Below are 20,851 nucleotides of genomic sequence, written 5' to 3'. Positions count from 1 at the left end.
CAATTCTGTGTCTTTCAGCAACTTTAAAAGCTTTGTGCTGCATTTGGACTGGGGGCTCTTCTGTTAAGAGAAGTTTCAGTCCTTCAGTAACACAGCTCTTCGGCCTTACAGCAATTACAAGCTTTTAAGTATTTTACTGTTTGTTCTTGCTATTTAAAATACACTATTCATATATTTATTTTTAGGTGGAATGAAGTCCTAGTCATATTTCTTTAAGTTCCCCAGCAGTCCCTCTACCCCAGTTAAACAAAAACTATGAAAAATATGAAGGACTACAGCATCAGCTACCCTAAGAAACAAAACTACCTTCTGTTCTTTTCTGGTCGCACTCTTTCATAGCAGATACACAAAAAATGCTTTTTAGCTTGTCTCTGACTTTTTTCCTAACCTCCCCAGATCTTTGCCACTCTGATAGGGCTATAAAATACTACTTTCCTATCTTGACTCATAATTCTTCAGCTCCAGGAAGCTTATCAGTGGCCTGACATTTTCAGCAAGTGTATTTTAACTGTTCAGCACCAGCCTCTCACCACCACCATCAGGTTTCACCTGGGTCAGCCATTCTCTGCAGGTACAGAACCCAGTGGCACCTAAAGAAGTAACAAGAAAATTTCTTGGCAGATAACAAACATTATTTACTGGGGAAATCACATGCTCATTCATAATTTGTTACAAATATGCTCCAAGACCATCAGGAAGATTTTTCAGAAGTTTACAGAAGCACAGAATCATTTAGGTTGGAAAAGGCCCTCAGGATCATTGAGTCCAACCATAACCTAACTCTGGCACTGAACCAAGTCCCTAAGAACCTTGTCTAAATGCCTTTTAAACACCCCCAGTGACAGCGACTCCACTACTTCCCTGGACAGCCTGTTCCAATGCCTGACAACCCTTTCCGTGAAGAATTTTTTCCTAATATCCAATCTAAACCTCCCCTGGCGCAACTTGAGGCCATTATTTACCGCAAACATCAAAGACACACTGAAGTAACTGATACCAGGTCTGACCCCAAAATTCAGACTTTCTACCAGTGAGAAAAGTGAAAAACTATTTTTCTCAGTATTATGTTATTTTCTCAGTATTTACGTTATGTTTAAGAGAAGGATGGACAACTGAATTTGGTACTAAAGCCAGCAAGTTTTCAGTTTGGGAAGGGAAGATCTAAAACGATTATTTTAGCATATGAGTGACTATCATAGTAAAAGAGCTCTATTTGTTTGAACATTAGACTGATTTCAAAACCAGAAAGAAGAAAAGATTTAGGGACATGATTGCGAAAGAAAATGCAATCGCTCCAGAGTCCTATTCTTCCACAGTGCAGGAACAGCCATTATCGAGCCTTTGAAAGAGCCTTTCTTACACATAAAGTTTTACTATTTCAAGAGTGCAATCCAAACTAATCAATTTTTTTTTTTATGATACCGGACTATTCTGTAACGTGGATGTAACACAAAGGGACATAAGCTTCCCAAAGACATTTGACATTCAGTTCCCAGCCGAACTCTCATCTCTTGCTGCATGGAACTGCCCAAACTGCAGCCTCTAACTTTTGAAGAACAAACTCATTGGGAGTTTTCAAATCAGCTGCAGAGTTCACCTGTCAGTCACAATATCAGCTTTAGCAAGAAAAACATTCTTATATTCTGCATGAGATGTACACATAAACCTGGCAGCGCATTTTTACAAGATGCAGTCTTTTTTTATCCTAGAGATAATTCCTTGTCCCACATGTTTGTTTGGGGCATAAATATGCATAGTAATTTAACACACACATACACACACAGGCCAGCTACATGGCTTAGTAATTCAAATTTCCTCCAAGTTTCTCCTTCCCTCTTGAATCAAAAGTGAAATCTCCAGGACTTTTGCCGAACAGCGAAATCCTACTTTGTTTGCAAGCACACACTGTCCTATCTACAGTATATCAGTAGTTTAAGGCAATTTGGAAGATTTGTACTTATCACCATTTGGAGAGGATTGCTACACTCTTTGAGTGACAGCAGAATTAAAGATTTTTAGTTCCTGTGAAATATTAGAAATGTTAATGATCTGTAGAAGGTTTAAAGATAATCGCCAGTTTGAGCCACAGTTGTTAAAGGTTGCAATAATGCTTAAAAAGTCAGGAAAATACCTGTAAATAATAATAGAAATCCCCACTGGCACCAAAAGCAGAAGTAGTACATAGAGAAAGATGGACAAAAAGAAAAGGATAAAACTATAGAACATGAGTTCACTTAAATCAGAATATTTCTTTGTACTTGTTTCACCATAAGAAAAGCAAACAAGAAAATATATCTTCCAATAGATTTTAAAAAGAGCCTCAGACAAACAGAATCTCACTCTAGAAGTTTTACAAATTCCACCTTAACCAAAAGAGGGGAAATTTCCAAACAACACAGAAGGGGGGACATCACTGGACTTCCATACAACTATCCTGCCTTCTAGTAGCTGAAAATGTATTGAGAGTTATCTGATGAAGAAAATAGATAAGCCAATTTGGAGAAGAGCCTATTTCAACCTTAACGTAATGTTATATTTACAGGTTTTGGTCAAACACACCAAAATAACTCAAGAAAAAAATACATTTTTGACTTCCTACCACTAAGCCATAATCTGTTTGAACTGTTAGAGAAACGAAGAAGAAGACTGCATCTCATGAAGCTCTCATGCTCTAGACAAAGAAATACAGAAGACTAAGTGAAAGCCAGCTTTATTTTCCTGAGTGCTGTGTTCAACACATCAGTATTCCACAATTCATTGAGAAAATGGAAAGAACAGCCCAGTAACAAAGGTGCTATCTACTCTTACCACGTAAGTGGAGACTAAAAAAACTAAAAGCAAATGAGTTAAGACAAACAAGGAAAGTGGTAAAGGAAACACAGGAAAGGAAGATGACAAAAAGGTAATAAAATTACATTTTCTCAATATTTTATGTTCTTTCCCATGTTAGATAAGGGGCTACATCTTCAATTCTTATTAAAACTAAGTAAATACAAACCCTAAAAAGTTACATTATATGCCCACACAAATTAGGTTTGTTACTGCAATGTTATCTTGTTGTCTTGACACTAATATGTAGAGAAAGACACATACACCTATTCGTATAAAAATTCTACACACTAATGTAAATAGGAAAAAGAAAAATGGGGTGAGAGAAATGATTGGGCTGGATTACATATGACCACTACAGTGAGAACTGACCTTTAGCCTTCCTTAGAAAAGCAAGGTCTGTGTATAAATGGGAATCCACCTATTAGCGGTGACTCCAGACTTTATACATTTTAACCTACAGTCATACCATCAATCTGAGTAAATATGCAGTCCGTATGATGCAAGACACTCATCCTTACATTCAAAGGAATGTGATGACAGGGACAGAGTGAAGACCAGCAATAGCTTTGGCATAGATTATTTCCACTGCTGGTCACCATCAAGAAGACTAATTGGCTACTGGGATTTAACAATCAAGGCATTCAAGGACAGAGGAATGAAAGGTCAATAAAGAACTGCATTATTTAGACAAGTGTCTGTGCTAAACTCACAGCTCCTCCATCTTGGTCTTGGACACACAAGTGCAACCAAAGCCTCCTCCTTTTTTCCTTTAGTTCCGCAGAGAAAAAGTTCTGAGATTTCAGTAGTCAAGTGCCATCAGGCAACTGGGGTTTTTAATTTATTTATTTTGCATTTAATCCTCCGCACAGCTGCAGAACCTCATGATCAAGCAGAACTACCAGGATTCAGCAGAAGGGAAACTAAAAGGTGTCTCCCAAGAGACAAGTCTGCTCTGTGTACCAGGATAAAGAGAATATGCTGACATTTAACAAAGATCCCACCATTTGTTATTTTCTCACAATATATTTATAGTCATATTTTAAATATACACATGCAAATACACAGAATTTAATGAATATCTTTTCAAACTCACATGTACGCACACAAAACATGGCGAAACTGGAAAAAAAACAACACAACACCCTCTCCCTTCCCCAAACCCCACCTCTCTCAGAAATCACAAAATAACAACGTCATTGTTAAACTAAAAGATCGTGGAATTCCTTCTACACACTTTCCCTGACATCTTCGCACAATAAAATGCAGGGGTCAGTGGTACTGAAACAAGGAACGGCAGTTCCACTCTTGTGCACATACGAAAGCAAGTGACCCAAGCTATTATTCCAGTCTGAGGCACTTTTTGTTCCTAATATCCAGATGCAGCAGCTTTCTCTTTTTCTTTTTTTTTTTCCCTTTTTTTTAAGAAATGACTGTGGACACCTCCTTCACATTTTCCTTTTCTTCAGCATTTTCACTTCATAAAGCTGCAGTCAATGTGTTTTGTGTGTGGTGAGAAGGGAATGGCACATTCAGTGGTGGTCTCAGCCACAGCCTACATTGGTGGCTCAAGTAGTCTCAGGATTAGGTCTTTGTGTGTGATGAAAGGATATGAAAAGTCAGTTATTTAAACTCAGTCAAGCTGTTGATTTTGAGGAGGAAAAAGGTTTTGCAATTCAGTCTTCCTCAATAAATCACTGCCCTTTTCCAAGGGCAGCTGCAGATAGTTCACATGTTCACAGTGTTCTCCAGAAACAAAACAGATCATTTTTTTTTTGCCCCTCAATCCAATATAGGGTAAGAAATCAAAACGGAGGGGCCATCACATTAAGTTACTCAGATTCACAAGAAACTAAAGCAGAAAATCAACTCTATTAAGAGGTAATAAGATCACTGAAGAACTAAAAGGGCAAGAAATTACAAAGAAAACCATCTCTTTAAAACATATAATAATATTTAACAAAACCAAAAGAAAGTGTGAAATATATTTCACTGTCCTATGTATTCAATCAGTTCATAGCTATAATTTTCAGCCAGTAGTTTATCAGTTTGGGTACTCATGCTGCATCACCTAAGGCCACAGTTTAAAGATGTTAAGCCTCTACAGATCCATCTCAAGCCAAAGGGAGATTCAGGTACTAAAAATAGGCCTTTGATGAGCTCTTGAAAATACAGCATCCAAAATAGTGGCCACAGAGGAGTAATGCACGTAAAATACTAGTAAATACATTGGATTCTTAATTCCTAGTACTTCCTCATTATTTTTTTTAATTCTATTCCTTGGCTGACCTTTTCCCAAATTAGTATAATGTGTTTTATTAGTGCTGCATTGAGCTAGACATTGCCATGCATTTAACCAGGACATTTTCAAGTACAAACCCCACACCTGCCAGTGAAGTCCACATCAACAGAACCACAACTCCCACAGAGCTTAAGGCAGGAGGAGGAACAACAGTTGGTTATAACACTGAGTAAATCAGCTGGTGTTTTCAGAGGAGCCTAAGAAAATTAAATAGCAAAATCCCAGTCATTTTAAATGGCACCTGACTTCCTTAAGTCCCTTTGCACTAATTTACAGGACCATCAAGTTCGTACCAACTCAAGAAAGCATTTCTGCAATCACCTGCATTTGGGCAGCTCTTTGAGGCTGCTGTCACGCCTGCTCTTTGATTAAAGTAAGGAATACATAAATAAAGCATACATATCTAAATGAAGTACATGTTCAAATCCCTTTAGAACATTTTAAAGCACTTCACACAAGTAGCCCCTTACCTGAGGAGATATTCACTTAGTTGGAAAAGACCTGCCAAAAATGCAAAACTCAGGATCGGAAAAAGAAAGCGAGACATTGAACTGAGGCTAAGGAGGATAACAGTACTAAGCAAGTGATCAAAAATATGCAAGCTCACGAAAAAACCCCAGCATCTTCACCAAACAAGTTCATTCAGCTTTTTGACGGATCTGAATCAACATACAAGCATTAATTACTGCCTGATTTTTCACACATATTCAGTGCTGTATATGTAGAAATACCAAGTGTCATACTGAACATAGCACTGCTTTTTATTTTATTTTTTGGGAGAGCTGGTATGGAACCTTATGGTCAGCCAGAATCCATTACAAAACATAAGGCCCAGGCTTAAACTGCGAACTGTAAAGTTCATTTCTTACTTTAATGAGCTTTGAACTGCACTGTAAATGTACAATTAAAGATACTTCAGTTGAAGTGCCTAACTTAACCTTTGGTTTATTTCCAGAATCTACCCACATGGTTGAAAGCCATGAACATGTTCTCCTGAAAGAGACTTATTTTTAATTTATAAATCTTCACAGTATCACAGTATGTTTGGGATTGGAAGGGACCTCAAAAGATCATCTAGTCCAATCCCCCTGCTGGAGCAGGAACGCCTAGGTGAGATCGCACAGGAACATGTCCAGGTGGGTTTTGAATGTCTCCAGAGAAGGAGACTCCACAACCCCCCTGGGCAGTCTGTTCCAGTGCTCTGGCACCCTTACTGAGAAGAAGTTTTTTCTCAAATTTAAGTGGAACCTCTTGTGTTCCAGCTTGATCCCGTTACCCCTTGTCCTATCATTGTTTAACACCAAGAAGAGCCTGGCTCCATCCTCATGGCACTCACCCTTTATATATTTATAAACATTAAATCTTGTGGATACAATGGTAATTTCCACAAAAAGACAGTCAACAGCACTGACATGATGTGTCTCATACACTGTTAATAAAAAACTGACTGCCTCCTTCTAGTGAAGACTGTCCCTCTTGCCTCCTCTCCTAAGACAGGTGTGCTGTATTTTGGTGCACTTAAAACCAAACAAAAAAGGATGGCAGGAAACTTTAAACATAGTGAGAGCTGCTACTTTGGGAGCACTTGCAAAGCAACAGTTTTACAAAATCTAGCTAGGTTTTCAGAAGAATACACAAGGTCTATGATGCATTTTTGTGCTTGCCACATGCCTTTTATTTTTGCTTCAACAAATAAGTGTGCAGTAACTATCCACTCTCCTGAAGGGAACTGTTTCTTTTTCACTGACTCAATGAAGGATGTAAAAAATTCAGCTCTTTTGGTTCCAAGGAATTAATTTTCATCCAGTATAGCTGTCTAGACTAATCACGCTCATTATGACTGTAGTGCAGTGTATAAATCTTATTAGGGAGTCTACAAAGAACATTATCAATTTTTAGCATTGCTTTAAAATCTGTACTTGGTGTAATTACAAAATTCTCAAAACTGGTAGATCCTATTTATTTACTCGCAGGTATTCAAATGAGCTCATATTGTAGTTTTTGGGTGTCCAATCACGTTGTGCTTATTTGTGCAGAAATTATACACTCACTTGCCAATATAGTAAAAGGCTGGAATGCTTCACAATGATCCTAGCAGTAACTCAGAAAAAGGACCACTTCTTCAATGCAAATCCGCTCAAGAAAAGCTTCTACACACAAAGATGAACCAGTTACTGCATTGTTTATTAAGTTTCACTTGATTCCTCCTGACAACCATTTAAACAATGAATGTTGGGAAATGTCTCTCAAAGAATCAACAACAATGGCGGGGATCAGAGCTTTTATATTTAGCTAATACTGTTTTTAGAAAGGAGAAAATATTTCTTCCTGAAGGGATTATAGGAAGTCTTATAAAAGACACCTGCAAACAAAACAAGTGACAAAAGATCTCTATCATAATTGCTTACAGTTATCCTTTGTAAAAATCTGTGCTTCTTCAGAAATAAATATCATCGCTTTGCTATTGAATTTCAAAAGGCATCCACTAACCAACAAGCCTGCTCCTCAAGAACAGTAAGTTTTAGACAACCCGCCAAGAAGGAAGTGTTTTTGTCTTATGGATACCAGTGCATTATTAATCAACAGTAATTTCCTAAATTTTCTTTTCTGATGCCAAATAGAACAGGCAAGCTTTGAAATATAGTATCATTTTAATAGAGTACTGGACATGTGACACCTACTTTATTTTTTTGAAAAGGAAAAATTTCACTTAAAATACCAACTTCAGAATTTGACAAATTCTTCAATAGCCAATTTAAAAGAAATGCACAAAGTAATCAAGATGAGGGGAAATGTTTACAAAAAGCAGTTTACAGTAGGAGCTTGAAAGAAGAAAACCATCACATCTAGAGCAACAGCCTTCATTCTTTCAGACCAGTTATGTTTTGGTGAGCACATACTGCCAACAGTATATATATTTAATACTCAAATGACTAAGTTTTCCAATTAAGTAGTAGATGGTTCAGTTCTCTGTATGTGCCATGCATACAGGTTACCTCCTTCTTACCTCTCTTGGAGCAAACCAGTTGGTGTCCTCAGAAAAAATAAAAAAGTGTGTGTAATTCTCGATACAGTTTTGCTTCAGGGTCTGCTCCCAAAAGGAAATATGGACAAGACCACACCAATGTTGGCTCCCTCTGCTTACACAGACTTGTCTAACATTTTCCCAGCAAATTTTGCATCCTCAGACAACCCCACATGCCTTTAAACCACATGCCAGGGCATGCAAAACACCCACTCAGTTTCTCGCTATAAAAGCGCCATGCAAGTGGGGCTGCAACACGGCTCTCGCACTTTAGTAAACGCACAGAACTAAGGAAAAGGGTTAATCATTTTATCTCAAGACCACGAGACCCTGAGGACGCTCTGGCCATGGGCAGTATGTAGTATGAACACACATAGCGCTAAGAGGAGAGGATAACGACTGCAGTACAGCCTGAGCTTCCAGCCAATATACAGGCACATATGAATTGTCCCAGGAGTGCAGAAATAGAGTAAGATACGTTGTCTGCTAAGATAGTTAATGAGACTCAAGAAAATTTTGAACCTATATAAGCAGTAGAAAATCAGTAGCATATTACAGAAATATGTTTATATTGCACTTTCAAGGAAGAATGTGCCAGGGCCTTAAAAGTCCATGAATTCAAAATTTACTATAAGCAATTGCATAACTCACAAAAAATCTCCAATTGAGTTAATTGATAGGTAAAATACATCACATCTTCCTTTCTTCCCCAAAATGACATGTGGCACTATAATGCTTCGAAAAACAAACACACACCTCAACTTTAACAGCTTCACTAAACCAGGAAAAGGTTTTTATCTTAAGAAGTGTTTTTACCAACTCCTTAGAATATTTTTTTCCTATTTTCAAGAGTTCAGCATTAACATGCTCAACCCAAAATGTCTTTGTTTTATTTTTTAAAGAAGTCAAAACAAGGTTTAGATCCTGAGTAAGTTATTTGTAGGAGATGAAGCTAAGTCAGCAGTCGCACCTTCTGACTTGAGCATGACAAGCCTGATCCACTGAGTCCAGATGATCCACTAAGACATTTCTATCTCTAGACTCCACAACTCTGTGTATTCTGTGATTCATGTTATTTTGATACAGTATGATCAATTTTTTTGCAGCTTTATCCTTCTTCAATTTTTTACAAGGAGGATTAATAGCAACTGCAATAGAAAAATTACCTTGGTATCATATATAATCCTTTATCCTTTCATCATCATCAAAATCTCAGTGCTTTGTCCATCTTTCTTGTCTGCAGCAACTTATTTCACTTGTTCCTATTAAGGCTATTACATTCACTCTATTACTACTAATCTTTTCTTTGTAAATAGCCACACCTATTTTAATCCAAAACGGTGTGGTAAGCATTTGATTCTTTGTGGAAGTAGACACATAATTAGGTTAATCTGTGCTATCTTTTCATGTGAGTTGATTGTTTCTTTACTATGGACATATTTCTTAGAACAGCAATAAGCCTGCCAGATCGCTTGGAGGCAAATCAGGAGCAATTTACCAAGCATGTAGCTACTATGAACTGAAATCTTGACATAATAGCAAGCTGTGTATAGCCACTCCTACCTGCCAGTTATTACTCATGTTAGCTTTTACTGACACATTAAATTTCAACCGCACCTTCTTTCACGAACAAGTACTTTCATTCAACACAGCTGCATCTGTGACAAATAGCTGGTCTTCACCAAAGCACACAGGAATCTAAACTCAGAATGCAGTGCAGAAGTCTTTGGCAGCAGCAACTGAATTACCTGCACGAAGTCCAGAAACGTCAGTGGAAGCAAGTCATCCAGGTGGCCAATATCTTTGGAGAAACGATTTAAGATTCTTCCTACAGAAACAGGGTTGGAAAAGAAAAATAAATATAATTCCTGAAAAGATCCAAATATCTTAAACACAACATGTTCTACCATTTTAGTAACAGTTAAAAGGAAACAGCTGGAATCTGAAGATAAAAAGACACTTTTCAAAACCACCATGAAGGGAATCTTCTACAACTCCTGCAATATATTTTGAAGAAAAATACTTTTTTACAAATGCTTTTCACCCAATTATAAAACCTTTACTTAAATTGCTAGGAAAACATTAAAATGGGCTTTGAAGATAATAGTTCAATAGAATTTTAGGTGAAACACACATGCTTTATATGCTCAACATGTGCATGTAGAAGTTTACAGTTGAGCCAACTTAATTCAAGTTTCATCAAGTAACAACAGCCAGAATCTGCTCCTATCTTTGACTGAAACTCACTAGTGCACGTATGTCCCAGATAGATCACAGTTGATCTGGCTGATCCTTTTTAGTATTTTTGTTCCCACCCCTCCACTATTTATGTGGATTCAAATTGCACGTGTTTCTAGAATAAAATTTGAGACAGATTTGTGTTCATGCAGCCTCACATTTATATTTACTCAAAAGCTTGACAATACTGATCTTTATTAAAGCTAATAAAACAGTTTTAATCTGCTGTCAGTGAAGCATTTACACTTCTCTATTTTCCCAAGTTCTACTTGAGTGAAAAAATCAGTTCTAGCAAGAGTTCTTTAATAATTAAAGTCACAATGCTGCCACCCATAAGTGGATTAGTATCTTTCTCTATTAATCGATACCTCTACTCGCCAGGAAAGGAACGAAGCTAAGGATGGGAATCTGGCCTTTTCTAAGGTGTGCAATGCCTGTACATGCATTCACATTGCTTTTTAATCTACATATATCTTGATTCAATTATTACTGCTAACTGTACAAACACATTCACTGCATTGGCAACAAAAGGCACTTTTTTTTATCTTTTCAAAGGTGCTCATTAAACTGAAAGTAGTTAAGTTTACAGATTCCATGGAGCACGTTGGAGACGTAATTCAGAGATAAGAGATACCAAAGTAACTTCTTTAGCAACCATCACTCTGGTTTTCCAGATTTAGGGATTTTGTTGCATAACATCAATTGCTTTTTTTAAAGGAATTTCTACTCCACACCAAACAATACGCAAAACATCCTCTCCTCGGGCCTGGGACACGACTCCAAAGAGAGGTACTGGTGGCAAACAGCTTGTTCTACAGTACTTTACTACCAAAAGCAGTTACTTAAGACAGGCCACAGCAAAATTCATCCTACTTTTAGGCTTTGCACACAGAGAGGATGGGTATACTGCAGCACAAGACTCAGCAAGATCTCTTTCATCTGTTTCTACCATGAATGGCAGCTGGGGATGTTCTCTTTCACTTATTTCATGTTGGGTAGATACATCAGAAGACAGTCCAAGGCAACTTTTTTTTTTTTTCAACTTTCCTTTTCCTGCGATTTCTTACACAGAGACTGGTCATGGAAGAGCGATCTAGAATGTATGGCATGCATGCTGTAGCTAAGACTTGTTAACATCCCTAAATACCACATTCCAGGTTATTTCTGAATGAACCAAGAAATCACTGGCAAGAAGAAAATAATTCAAAGAGGTTAAATGCTTCCTTGTTACAGAGCTTTCCTTAGTGGCTTGTCTGGGAGGGGCAGATGAAGGAAACAAGATGCTATGATGGCTTGGGCTCAGGGCATTAGCAATCTGCTCCCAGCTTTGTCATTTGCCTCCCAACTGACTCCGCTTTATTTTATGGAGTGAAGAGCAGAGCAAAGAGAGGTTAGAGTGCCAAGCCCCTCCATGAAACACTGTGAGACCCACCGATGACAAGCTGTATGCAAGGGCAAAGGATTATTCGCCACGGTGAGCGACCCCCACCTTAATTCAGCCTTAAAATCTCCCCTTTGCATCTTAAACTCAAGTAAGTTTTATCTTCAGTGGCTTCACAGTATCACACAGTATCACAGTATGTTAGGGATTGGAAGGGACCTCAAAAGATCATCCAGTCCAATCCCCCTGCCGGAGCAGGAACGCCTAGATGAGGTCGCACAGGAACATGTCCAGTTGGCTTTTGAATGTCTCCAGAGAAGGAGACTCCACAACCCCCCTGGGCAGCCTGTTCCAGTGCTCTGGCACCCTCACTGAGAAGAAGTTTTTTCTTAAATTTAAGTGGAACCTCTTGTGTTTCAGCTTGATCCCATTACCCCTTGTCCTATCATTGTCTGCCACCAAGAAGAGCCTGGCTCCATCCTCATGACACTCACCCTTTATATATTTATAAACATTAATAAGGTCACCCCTCAGTCTCCTTCAAACTAAAGAGACCCAGCTCCCTCAGCCTTTCTTCATAAGGGAGATGCTCCACTCCACTCCCTTCATCATCTTTGTTGCCCTGCGCTGGACTCTCTCCAGCAGTTCCCTGTCCTTCTGGAACTGAGGGACCCAGAACTGGACACAATATTCCAGATGTGGTCTCACCAGGGCAGAGTAGAGAGGAAGGAGAACCTCTCTCCACCTACTAACCACCCCCCTTTTAATACACCCCAGGATGCCATTGGCCTTCCTGGCCACAAGGGCACAGTGCTGGCTCATGGTCATCCTGCTGTCCACCAGGACCCCCAGGTCCCTTTCCCCTACACTGCTGTCTAATATGTAATTTCCCAACCTATACTGGAACCTGTTATCATCATGGCACTGGAGGAACCTCCTGGACTGTGGTTGGCTGGCTGAATGGTCCTTCCAGCAGACATCAGGGAAGTTAAAATCACCCACAACAACCAGGGCCTGTGAATGCGAGGCCACTCTCAGCTGCCCATAAAAGGCCTCATCAACTTCCTCAGTCTGATCTGGTGGCCTGTAACAGACGCCCACAACAGTTTCAGGCTGATCTAAGAAGCTATCGTGCAAAAGCCGTCCCGTGTGACAGGGAGGATCACCCAGGCCATAGGGCAGGTTGATGCCAATGCCCCAGGAATCAAGTGAGGCCTTCACCATCTCCCTCATCCCACAAGTGGAAGAGCACATCCCAAGTTGTTCCTGGAAAAGCACTATGCTTCCTCTCATTTTGTATGGGAAGGATGACGGCTTCAGGGTTAGAGGAGAGAAGCCATTACAAAATGCTTGCTGTCTAAAGCAACTTTAGTTTCAGTTCCAACAGCATCTCAGAGTTAAGTTCTCATTTCTACTGAAGAATGACCCAAAGTTGCTCACGGAGAAATTTTGCAGACTTTGAGTCTGGCTTTTGTTTGGGTTTTTTTTCGGCAATTGTTTGGAGGCTGTGACAATCTCTAGCCATTTTCTGACAAAGTTTCAGCATTGTCACAAGGAGAGCACCAGTCTATTAGCACGATACAGATCTGTTCCGTAACTTTTGAGGGTTATAAGTTGGCACAGGCGTAAGTGAGAGGTACAGAACATCTGTCTACATCCTGCACACCAAAAGCCACCGTGGCAATGTTCTCCTCCACAGTAACATCTCTCCTGGTGAAGTTCTTTGACAAACTCCATCACAAAGGAAAACTTGGCTCACTTAAGCCTGCCTCAGGTCCTCTGGTCTTACTGTTTCTTCCACATATCCACCAACCACCAACTACTCCAGCTTCCACAGGTATATCAATCTGCTAATTAATTGCCAAAACTGTTTTTTTGGCAGTTACCTTATGAAATTGTGAAGCGTAAAAGCATTTCTACAGACTGTGTTTTGACAGAGCTGTGAGCTGCCACTAGGAAAGTGGAAATTAATCTGACATTATCGATAAAACATGAAGACATCTTTTTGTCTGCCTAATCCTCTTAAAAATGTAAATACAGCAATTCTGTAAAATGACATGGACTAAAATACAAGTGAGCAAAAGAAATGGTCTATGAAAAAGGCAAACCTGGAAAACTGTAACCTTTTACTGGCCACCTGATACAATTAAAGCAATTTAAATAGTGGGCACGTGAATCAGTAGCTTCCGAAATAAATTTTCACATGAATCTCAAGTATCAGAATTTCGTTTTTTTTAATTTTCAAGTTATGGAAAAAAGTAATTTTGGTGTATTTAGTGTTTGAACATAATAATTCTGGAAAACGACACCTGAAGACAGTAAGTCTATGAAAATACCTTGTTTCTTGCTAAGAGGTCCGTATCTCAGTGACAACCAATGATAGCACAAGGGGCAACAAGTACAAACTGGAACACCGGAGGTTCAACTTAAATATCAGAAGAAACTTCTTCTCAGTGAGGGTGCCAGAGCACTGGAACAGGCTGCCCAGGGGGGTTGTGGAGTCTCCGACTCTGGAGACATTCAAAACCCACCTGGACACATTCCTGTGTAACCTCATCTAGGTGTTCCTGCTCTGGCAGGGGGATTGGACTGGATGATCTTTCCAGGTCCCTTCCAATCCCTGACATTCTGTGATTCTGTGGTCTCCCTCTCCTAACATTAATGATCTAACCATTAATGATCTAACCATTGATGATCTTCTGCTAAAAGCAAGCGACAAAGCCACAGCCTTAACCCTACTTTTGTTTTTATTTTTCTGCACATCCTATGCAGAACCCAGCCAGGGTAACCCGGCAGACCAAGTTCCCTCACCATATACCAGGGGGAGCAATGCACCTCCAAGCAGACGCGCTGGGGGAAGATCCATAAAATGCCCCACAGCCATCGTGATATTGCATCCAGAGAGATTGCTACATTTAGAAGGATGTCTACAAGTAAATGAGGTCTGTTTCGCAAGGTATGAAGAAACAACTTTTTCCATTTACAGGAAGCACAGCACATCAGTGAGTTGTTTGTGCATTATTAAGCACGCAAGAGCAAACATCCCAGATATGAAAGTTAAAGTAGTCATTTTGAGTCGGGACTCCAAATGTTTGCAGTTTCTACTAGCAATTGCAAACCTAACTTTTGGGGATGGTTCTTCAGATTGAAGAAACTGTTGCACCTGCAATTCAAGAGAGGTAGGACCCGCACAGCTCACAAAAAAATAAATATTTTTTTTCTTTCCCAAACTTCTGATATCCTTCTCTCTCAAACCTACAGACTATCAACATCACCTTCTCACATTAATTCATACTCCCAAACACCCCAAATTCCTTATGTAAGCATTTCTGCAACATAGATACAGGCAATGACACAATAATTCTTAGATCTAGTCCAGTATCTTTAATATGCCAAAATTTTCAAGCCCACTTAACACTTGCACGCTTTACTTATCCCAGTGAGTTTCAGTCTGGGCTTCAAAAGCCAAATGAAAATACTAAAACTAAAACTTCTGAGGCAAAGGAAATGTCGTGAAACCATTAACAAAAAAGTCTTTTAAGAAATCAAGAATATGCCCATGTAAGAGCACCATCCAAACTTGTGAATAGTATCTGCTGTTTTAATCATTCTCAGGCTTCCACACAGTGTGCAGCATCAGTAGCAAGTTGCAAAAGGGAACGTGCTCTCTTCAACAGTCCTATGTTTGTTCTTACACCAAATAACTTAATCAGAACACACACTGTCGATACATTTCTTCCGAAGTAATTAAATAACTATACAATGCCAATTAATCACAGTTAAATAAGGGACTGTCACCAAAGTGCTGTGTACATATTTCAGACTATTTAATGGTCAAATACTTGGCAGTATCAAAGTTAAACAATGATTCATTAAACCTCCTCCACTACACAATGGTTAGGCTAAACTTGAAGTGAAAGAATCAAACCTCTTTTGTTCTCTATGAAAAAGACATCAAACCTCAGTATGTGATATTCTTTTCTTCCTCACTCTGTAAACTGCTTTAATTGCATGAATCAGAATGTGTTCAGGTGCTACATACCCACTTTGCTTCTGCAGGTGCCTACTGATACTTTGGAATAGATGTTCAAACCTATCATCCAAATAATGAAAACACTTGACAGTGCGACACACCTATTTAAAATGTTTATACATACTTTAGGATGAAAGAAATATAATCCAAACTGAATCAACACTCAGGATGTAAACACCAGAAAAGAAAAAAAAAAATGTATTTTTTTTTCTTTTTTTCAAACAAGCGACTATGATCCTCCACTGGAAAAGCCAAATGCCACCAATAGCCTTCAATGTTGTGCAACTTAAATTCCAGTATCAAGGACCCTAAGAGCAGCAGTATATTATTTCTAGTATACTTTGTATGGTATTTCTAGTATACTAGTATGGCATTTCTAGTATACTTTGTTGGCCAGTGCATTCACTGAAATACTTCTGTAAAACAGAATAAAGTGGGCAGATTGATTTTTTCATATACCTTGCAAAGAGTTTACAAAGGCTTTATACCCACTTGCTTCACCACACATTGCAGAAATACTTTGGTGCTACTTCTCTAGTCCACTGATTCACCTCTTTTGAAATGGAAAAGGACTTAAGAAAAGGACCTTCTAGAGACAGAAAGCTTTTGCCACTTGTCTGTGCATGTACGTGCACAGGTGCACGCTTTTGGAGATTTTTTTTCCCTTAAGAGAATCAAGCTAATCCTCGATCCAGGGAATTTTAATTGCATCACACTTTCAGATTAATACACAAATGTTATTAATAAATACTACTTTGCATAGCAACCCAAACTCCTCCAAGGCAATTGGCCTAAATATCAATTTTCACACAAAAGTACACTGCATTTACCAAGAGAGAGAAAAAAATATTCAAATATTCAAAATCTCCCATGAACACTCCCCCACAGCCCAGTCTCTATGAAGATAAAGCAACAAATTGAAACACTGCTATCTCCCACTTCTCGCTGCAAACTCACAGAAACCTGTCTGAAAGCAACTTGTACGGCTAGGAATGGATTCAAGAAGGTACTCGGTCACACACGGCGGCCACCGCTGTGTGGCTGCCGTCACGCCTCAGGTTTTGTATACAGAGAGGTGATAACTTAGCCTAAAGAGAGAAATCAAGCACTTTAACGGCCCAAATTACAGCTTATAAAACCAAAGTAATTTTAAACATATGCATGGTAGTAAAATAACGCTCAGAAGTGTCTATGTGGTAATAAAAGCACAATCAAAGGAAGGAATAAAAGAAATAACTGCACAAAACTGGGTGTGTCTAGACCCACGTCAGTTTATCGTAACTACACTGAAGACCTTTCCCATTCTGCCATTGGTATAAACTGGCAGCTCCCCACAGATATTGCTGTTAAACTACAGCATTCAGGGACTAATAAGTCTTCACCCATGCTCAGTTTACACATATAGACTAAAAAATAATAAAGAATTCTTTTTTTAAAAAGTACTGCGACTACAAGCAGCTTTCCATTTCATCAAAGCAGCGACAAAGTGGATTGTCCATATCAAATGCTGGCAGGAAGCAGACATTACATCAACATTGTAAAATACAACTATGAAATCAAGAAAATAATTAAAGATGGATTACTGACTTTGAAAGGAATTGTAAGTTTGTGAAATATTTCTTCAGAAAGAGATCTGGAAATGCATCTCCTGCATAGCTGTCAATTACTGATCTACTCTGTCTTTTCTTCCATATTTCTACAAAGAAACGTCAATAGGTCTGTTATCTATTTTTAATATATGTTTAGCACCGCATGTCCACACAAACTTCCATATACAGCATTACTCTCTTCCCCACAGGCATCCTATAAATATAAATAAGAAATTCTACCCCTTTTTTTCTTTTTACTTTAGCAGCCTGAACTGACAGGAATATTATCACTTTCTTAGACATTTGCAAATGGGCACAGTGGTGCTGGGCCAAGGTATGGTGAGATCATAATATCCATTTGTCTAAACTGCCAGCATGTAATGAATTCAGGTGGGATGCCTTCTATCCAAATTAATTTACTACTTGAAAAGGACTTTTTACACGAATGTTGTCAAACAGTTAGGAAAGGAGAAGAAAACGTGAACGCGGTGTTTGATCTTATTTTTAAGTGTAGGATTTAAAGAAAGAAGGATAACTATGACGAAGATAAGAACGGAAAACAGGCATCTTTCGAAATGAATTTCTATTTTTACTGCTGATGGAGATGTCTACACTGCCTAGTATGAATACATTGATCCCAATTGTACAGTTGTTTCCTGAGCTTTTCACTCCACTAGAAACACACAGTACTTTAATGACCTGCCGATCAGAATTACCTGCTTGGAGGAAATCACAACAGGTCAATGCTCCAGCTAAGTTGACTTATCCCTTTGCTAAATTATGTGGTACAGTTGATTTGTCTTTCTTCCTGGGTGTGCTCAGAACAGCACGTGTATTAACATCTGATATCACTGTCTGAAGTCTTATCTCCTCACGATACAATGCAATGGATATATGAAGTTTCCAATTAAAAAACAAAAAAGGTACAAAAGCAAAACATCTTGGAAAAAAACAGGAATTACAACTTTCCTTTTTTGTCAAATTGCTTTAATGAGAAATCTCAAAATGCATTCTGCAATTGTAACTGCCTTTCACATCACAGATCATTAACAATTAACCAAGCTGGCTACAATTTCGGCTGTAATAGAATTTGTAAATCAGAATTTAACTTTTGTGCTGTCTTGTACTTGTTAACAAAATGACCTCTTTTACAAAAGCATGATAGATGTGGGATAATATATTCATTAACAACTCTCAAATTATTGATCCTTGCAATGATACCCCCCTGCCCCAATAATTAACATTCACAGATTTTTTTTTAAGAAAATATCTGAATAATTCAAAAGAACAAACTTCTGGCTATATAACAAAGTTTTATCCCATAACCTGAGCACGAAGCTACATCTCTGTTTCATAATTAGAATGACAACAAAAGCAGATACCTGCCCGCCCCAATCCCTGGAGTAATATTAAACCTTTCATAGGTAATTCTGCTATGATGATTGTCAGAACAAAGTTCTAACTATTTCAGAAGGTATGCTCTGGATATACTTTCTGCTTCTTTTTAAACCCATTTTTACTCAACGGAGCTATTTTAAGTTATCCTGAGTTTGATTAATAAAATCTACATCTAAACATATTGAAACAAATAAAAAACTAAAACCAAGCCACTAACTCTAATGTACTGCCAAAATACAGCATAACATAATTTCTGCTGTATACTACAAAATAAGCAACAAGATTTTAAGTCACACAGTTCAACTGAACCAAAAAAAACAAAAAGGTATTTATACAGAGGAAGGGTTATAGAAAGAGTTGAGATGGGCCTCCTTCCCCTCCTGAAAGGACAAAAAAAAAAAACCAACCACAGGATGAAAAATGGTAACCACTTGCAACATCTTATCAACTGTCCTTTAAAGAGATGTCAAGTTGTATATTATCTACAGTATTTTCTGTTGATTTACACCATCACCTTTCTGTATTCCAGATGTAAAGTTATCTACTTCAACTTCTAACCACAATACAAAGCATCACTATAAGAGAAACCTGGAACAGTATATAAGAAACATAGTTCTATATTGGCTTTTTACTGGCAAGATCATGACTTTAATTATTTGCTAAACCATTTAACCACAAGCACATCCACTTCTGAAAGAGGATTTCTGTTGTCTAGTTCTCCTTTCTGCTATAAATCCAATTTGGATTGAAAATACGTCCCGAGTGTTGTTTTGCTGGAGGGGGGGCTTACAATGAATTAAACTGAACACTACAAATCAGGATGGACTGAAACATCTGAAGAGCTGCTGGAATTTTTACACAAGAGGAAAAAAACAGCTTTTAGGGCTACTTTCAGACTTGGTGGTTATATATATCAATATATATCAATGGAAGGATTGAAACAAAAATGGAAATATCTGTTACCTTTCTAATAAGGTTTTTCCAACAACAAATGAGTTTTCCTGTGCTATTTATACTATCAAGACTAGATTCAGAATAGGCTTTAAAATACAGTAGTTCAGAAAACATGGGGGGCAGGAGGAAATCTCACATAGCTCTTGCAAATCTGCTCATACTTGTTGATTTTCTTAACATTCCATCTCCCTAAGACGATTCACTGAATAAGAATCTTAACTTGCGTCTTTTAAACGTTTTTCTTCCCCTTTTGTATTTGGCCTTGAACTTAGAAGGCTCAATCATCACTCCAGTCTAAGATGACAATAACCAAGTAGGATGTTATTGAATATAAAGCCTTTGCCTTCTGAAATCTTCACTTGAAACTGCTATCTGGCTGATAAAGTTATAATCCAGAAAACAAATATTATCATGTATTTTACCAATCACATATATTCAGATACCCTCCTGCACACTGAAGAGAATGATTCTGATGTAATCCATCTGTTTTCTTCCTTTTTTGAAACCATGGAAGGAAATTATATACGGACCGTTGCTGTGAAAACCAAGCCAAGACTTCTGGCCTCTACCAGGTGCATTCACTGTGAGGATAAAGCCTTTGGGCAGCTCCAATAGTAGTCTCTTCATCTGGCTTTGTAAACCCTCATCTTCTGCTTGGCATGTTCTTTTGGTTCAATCATTTTTCTTTAGCTTCAGTTTCTTTTTCTTTCTCTCTCTTCTGGACAACGTGAATTGTTTGGCAAGTAGAGATTCTCTCTAGAGTTCATTCATTATGTACCCATGTAATGATTCCTGAAATTCCTTTTCATACTCATACTAAAAAAAAATTCTATTGCAATGACATGACTTCAGATATCCAGAAGTCACAATGGATGACACTGGATAATTTTGAGTCTTTTTTTTCCTGTCTCACATGAAATGTCATTACTACTGAACTCCAGAGAAATTCTGGTATAACTATAAAAAAATTAGGACTGAATAATTTTTTAGTTTGCTGTGCAAATTATCTAAGCATTTGCTTGTAAAATTTGCTACCATTAAAAAAGACACATTCCCCATGAAATTAAAAATTAAGCTTCAATTTAGGACATTTTAAACCACA

At 38.2% G+C, this 20,851-nt stretch overlaps 1 protein-coding gene across 2 annotated transcripts in view; it reads right to left on the bottom strand.

Annotated features, from left to right (window-relative positions):
* ABCC4 (ATP binding cassette subfamily C member 4 (PEL blood group)) overlaps positions 1 to 20,851 on the bottom strand; it is a gene marked incomplete at both ends in the record, with an annotated part of 152,958 nt that overhangs the window by 53,670 nt on the left and 78,437 nt on the right. For both annotated transcript variants that reach the window (XM_080356195.1, XM_080356196.1), the window contains one exon: positions 9,905 to 9,984. In XM_080356195.1, coding sequence (XP_080212321.1) covers positions 9,905 to 9,984 — 80 coding nt within the window. The remainder of the gene's footprint in view (positions 1 to 9,904; positions 9,985 to 20,851) is intronic.

This window comes from Nesoenas mayeri (assembly GCF_963082525.1).
Source record: "Nesoenas mayeri genome assembly, chromosome: 1".
Taxonomy (NCBI): domain Eukaryota; kingdom Metazoa; phylum Chordata; class Aves; order Columbiformes; family Columbidae; genus Nesoenas; species Nesoenas mayeri.
This window is presented reverse-complemented; position numbering and strand designations above follow the sequence as displayed.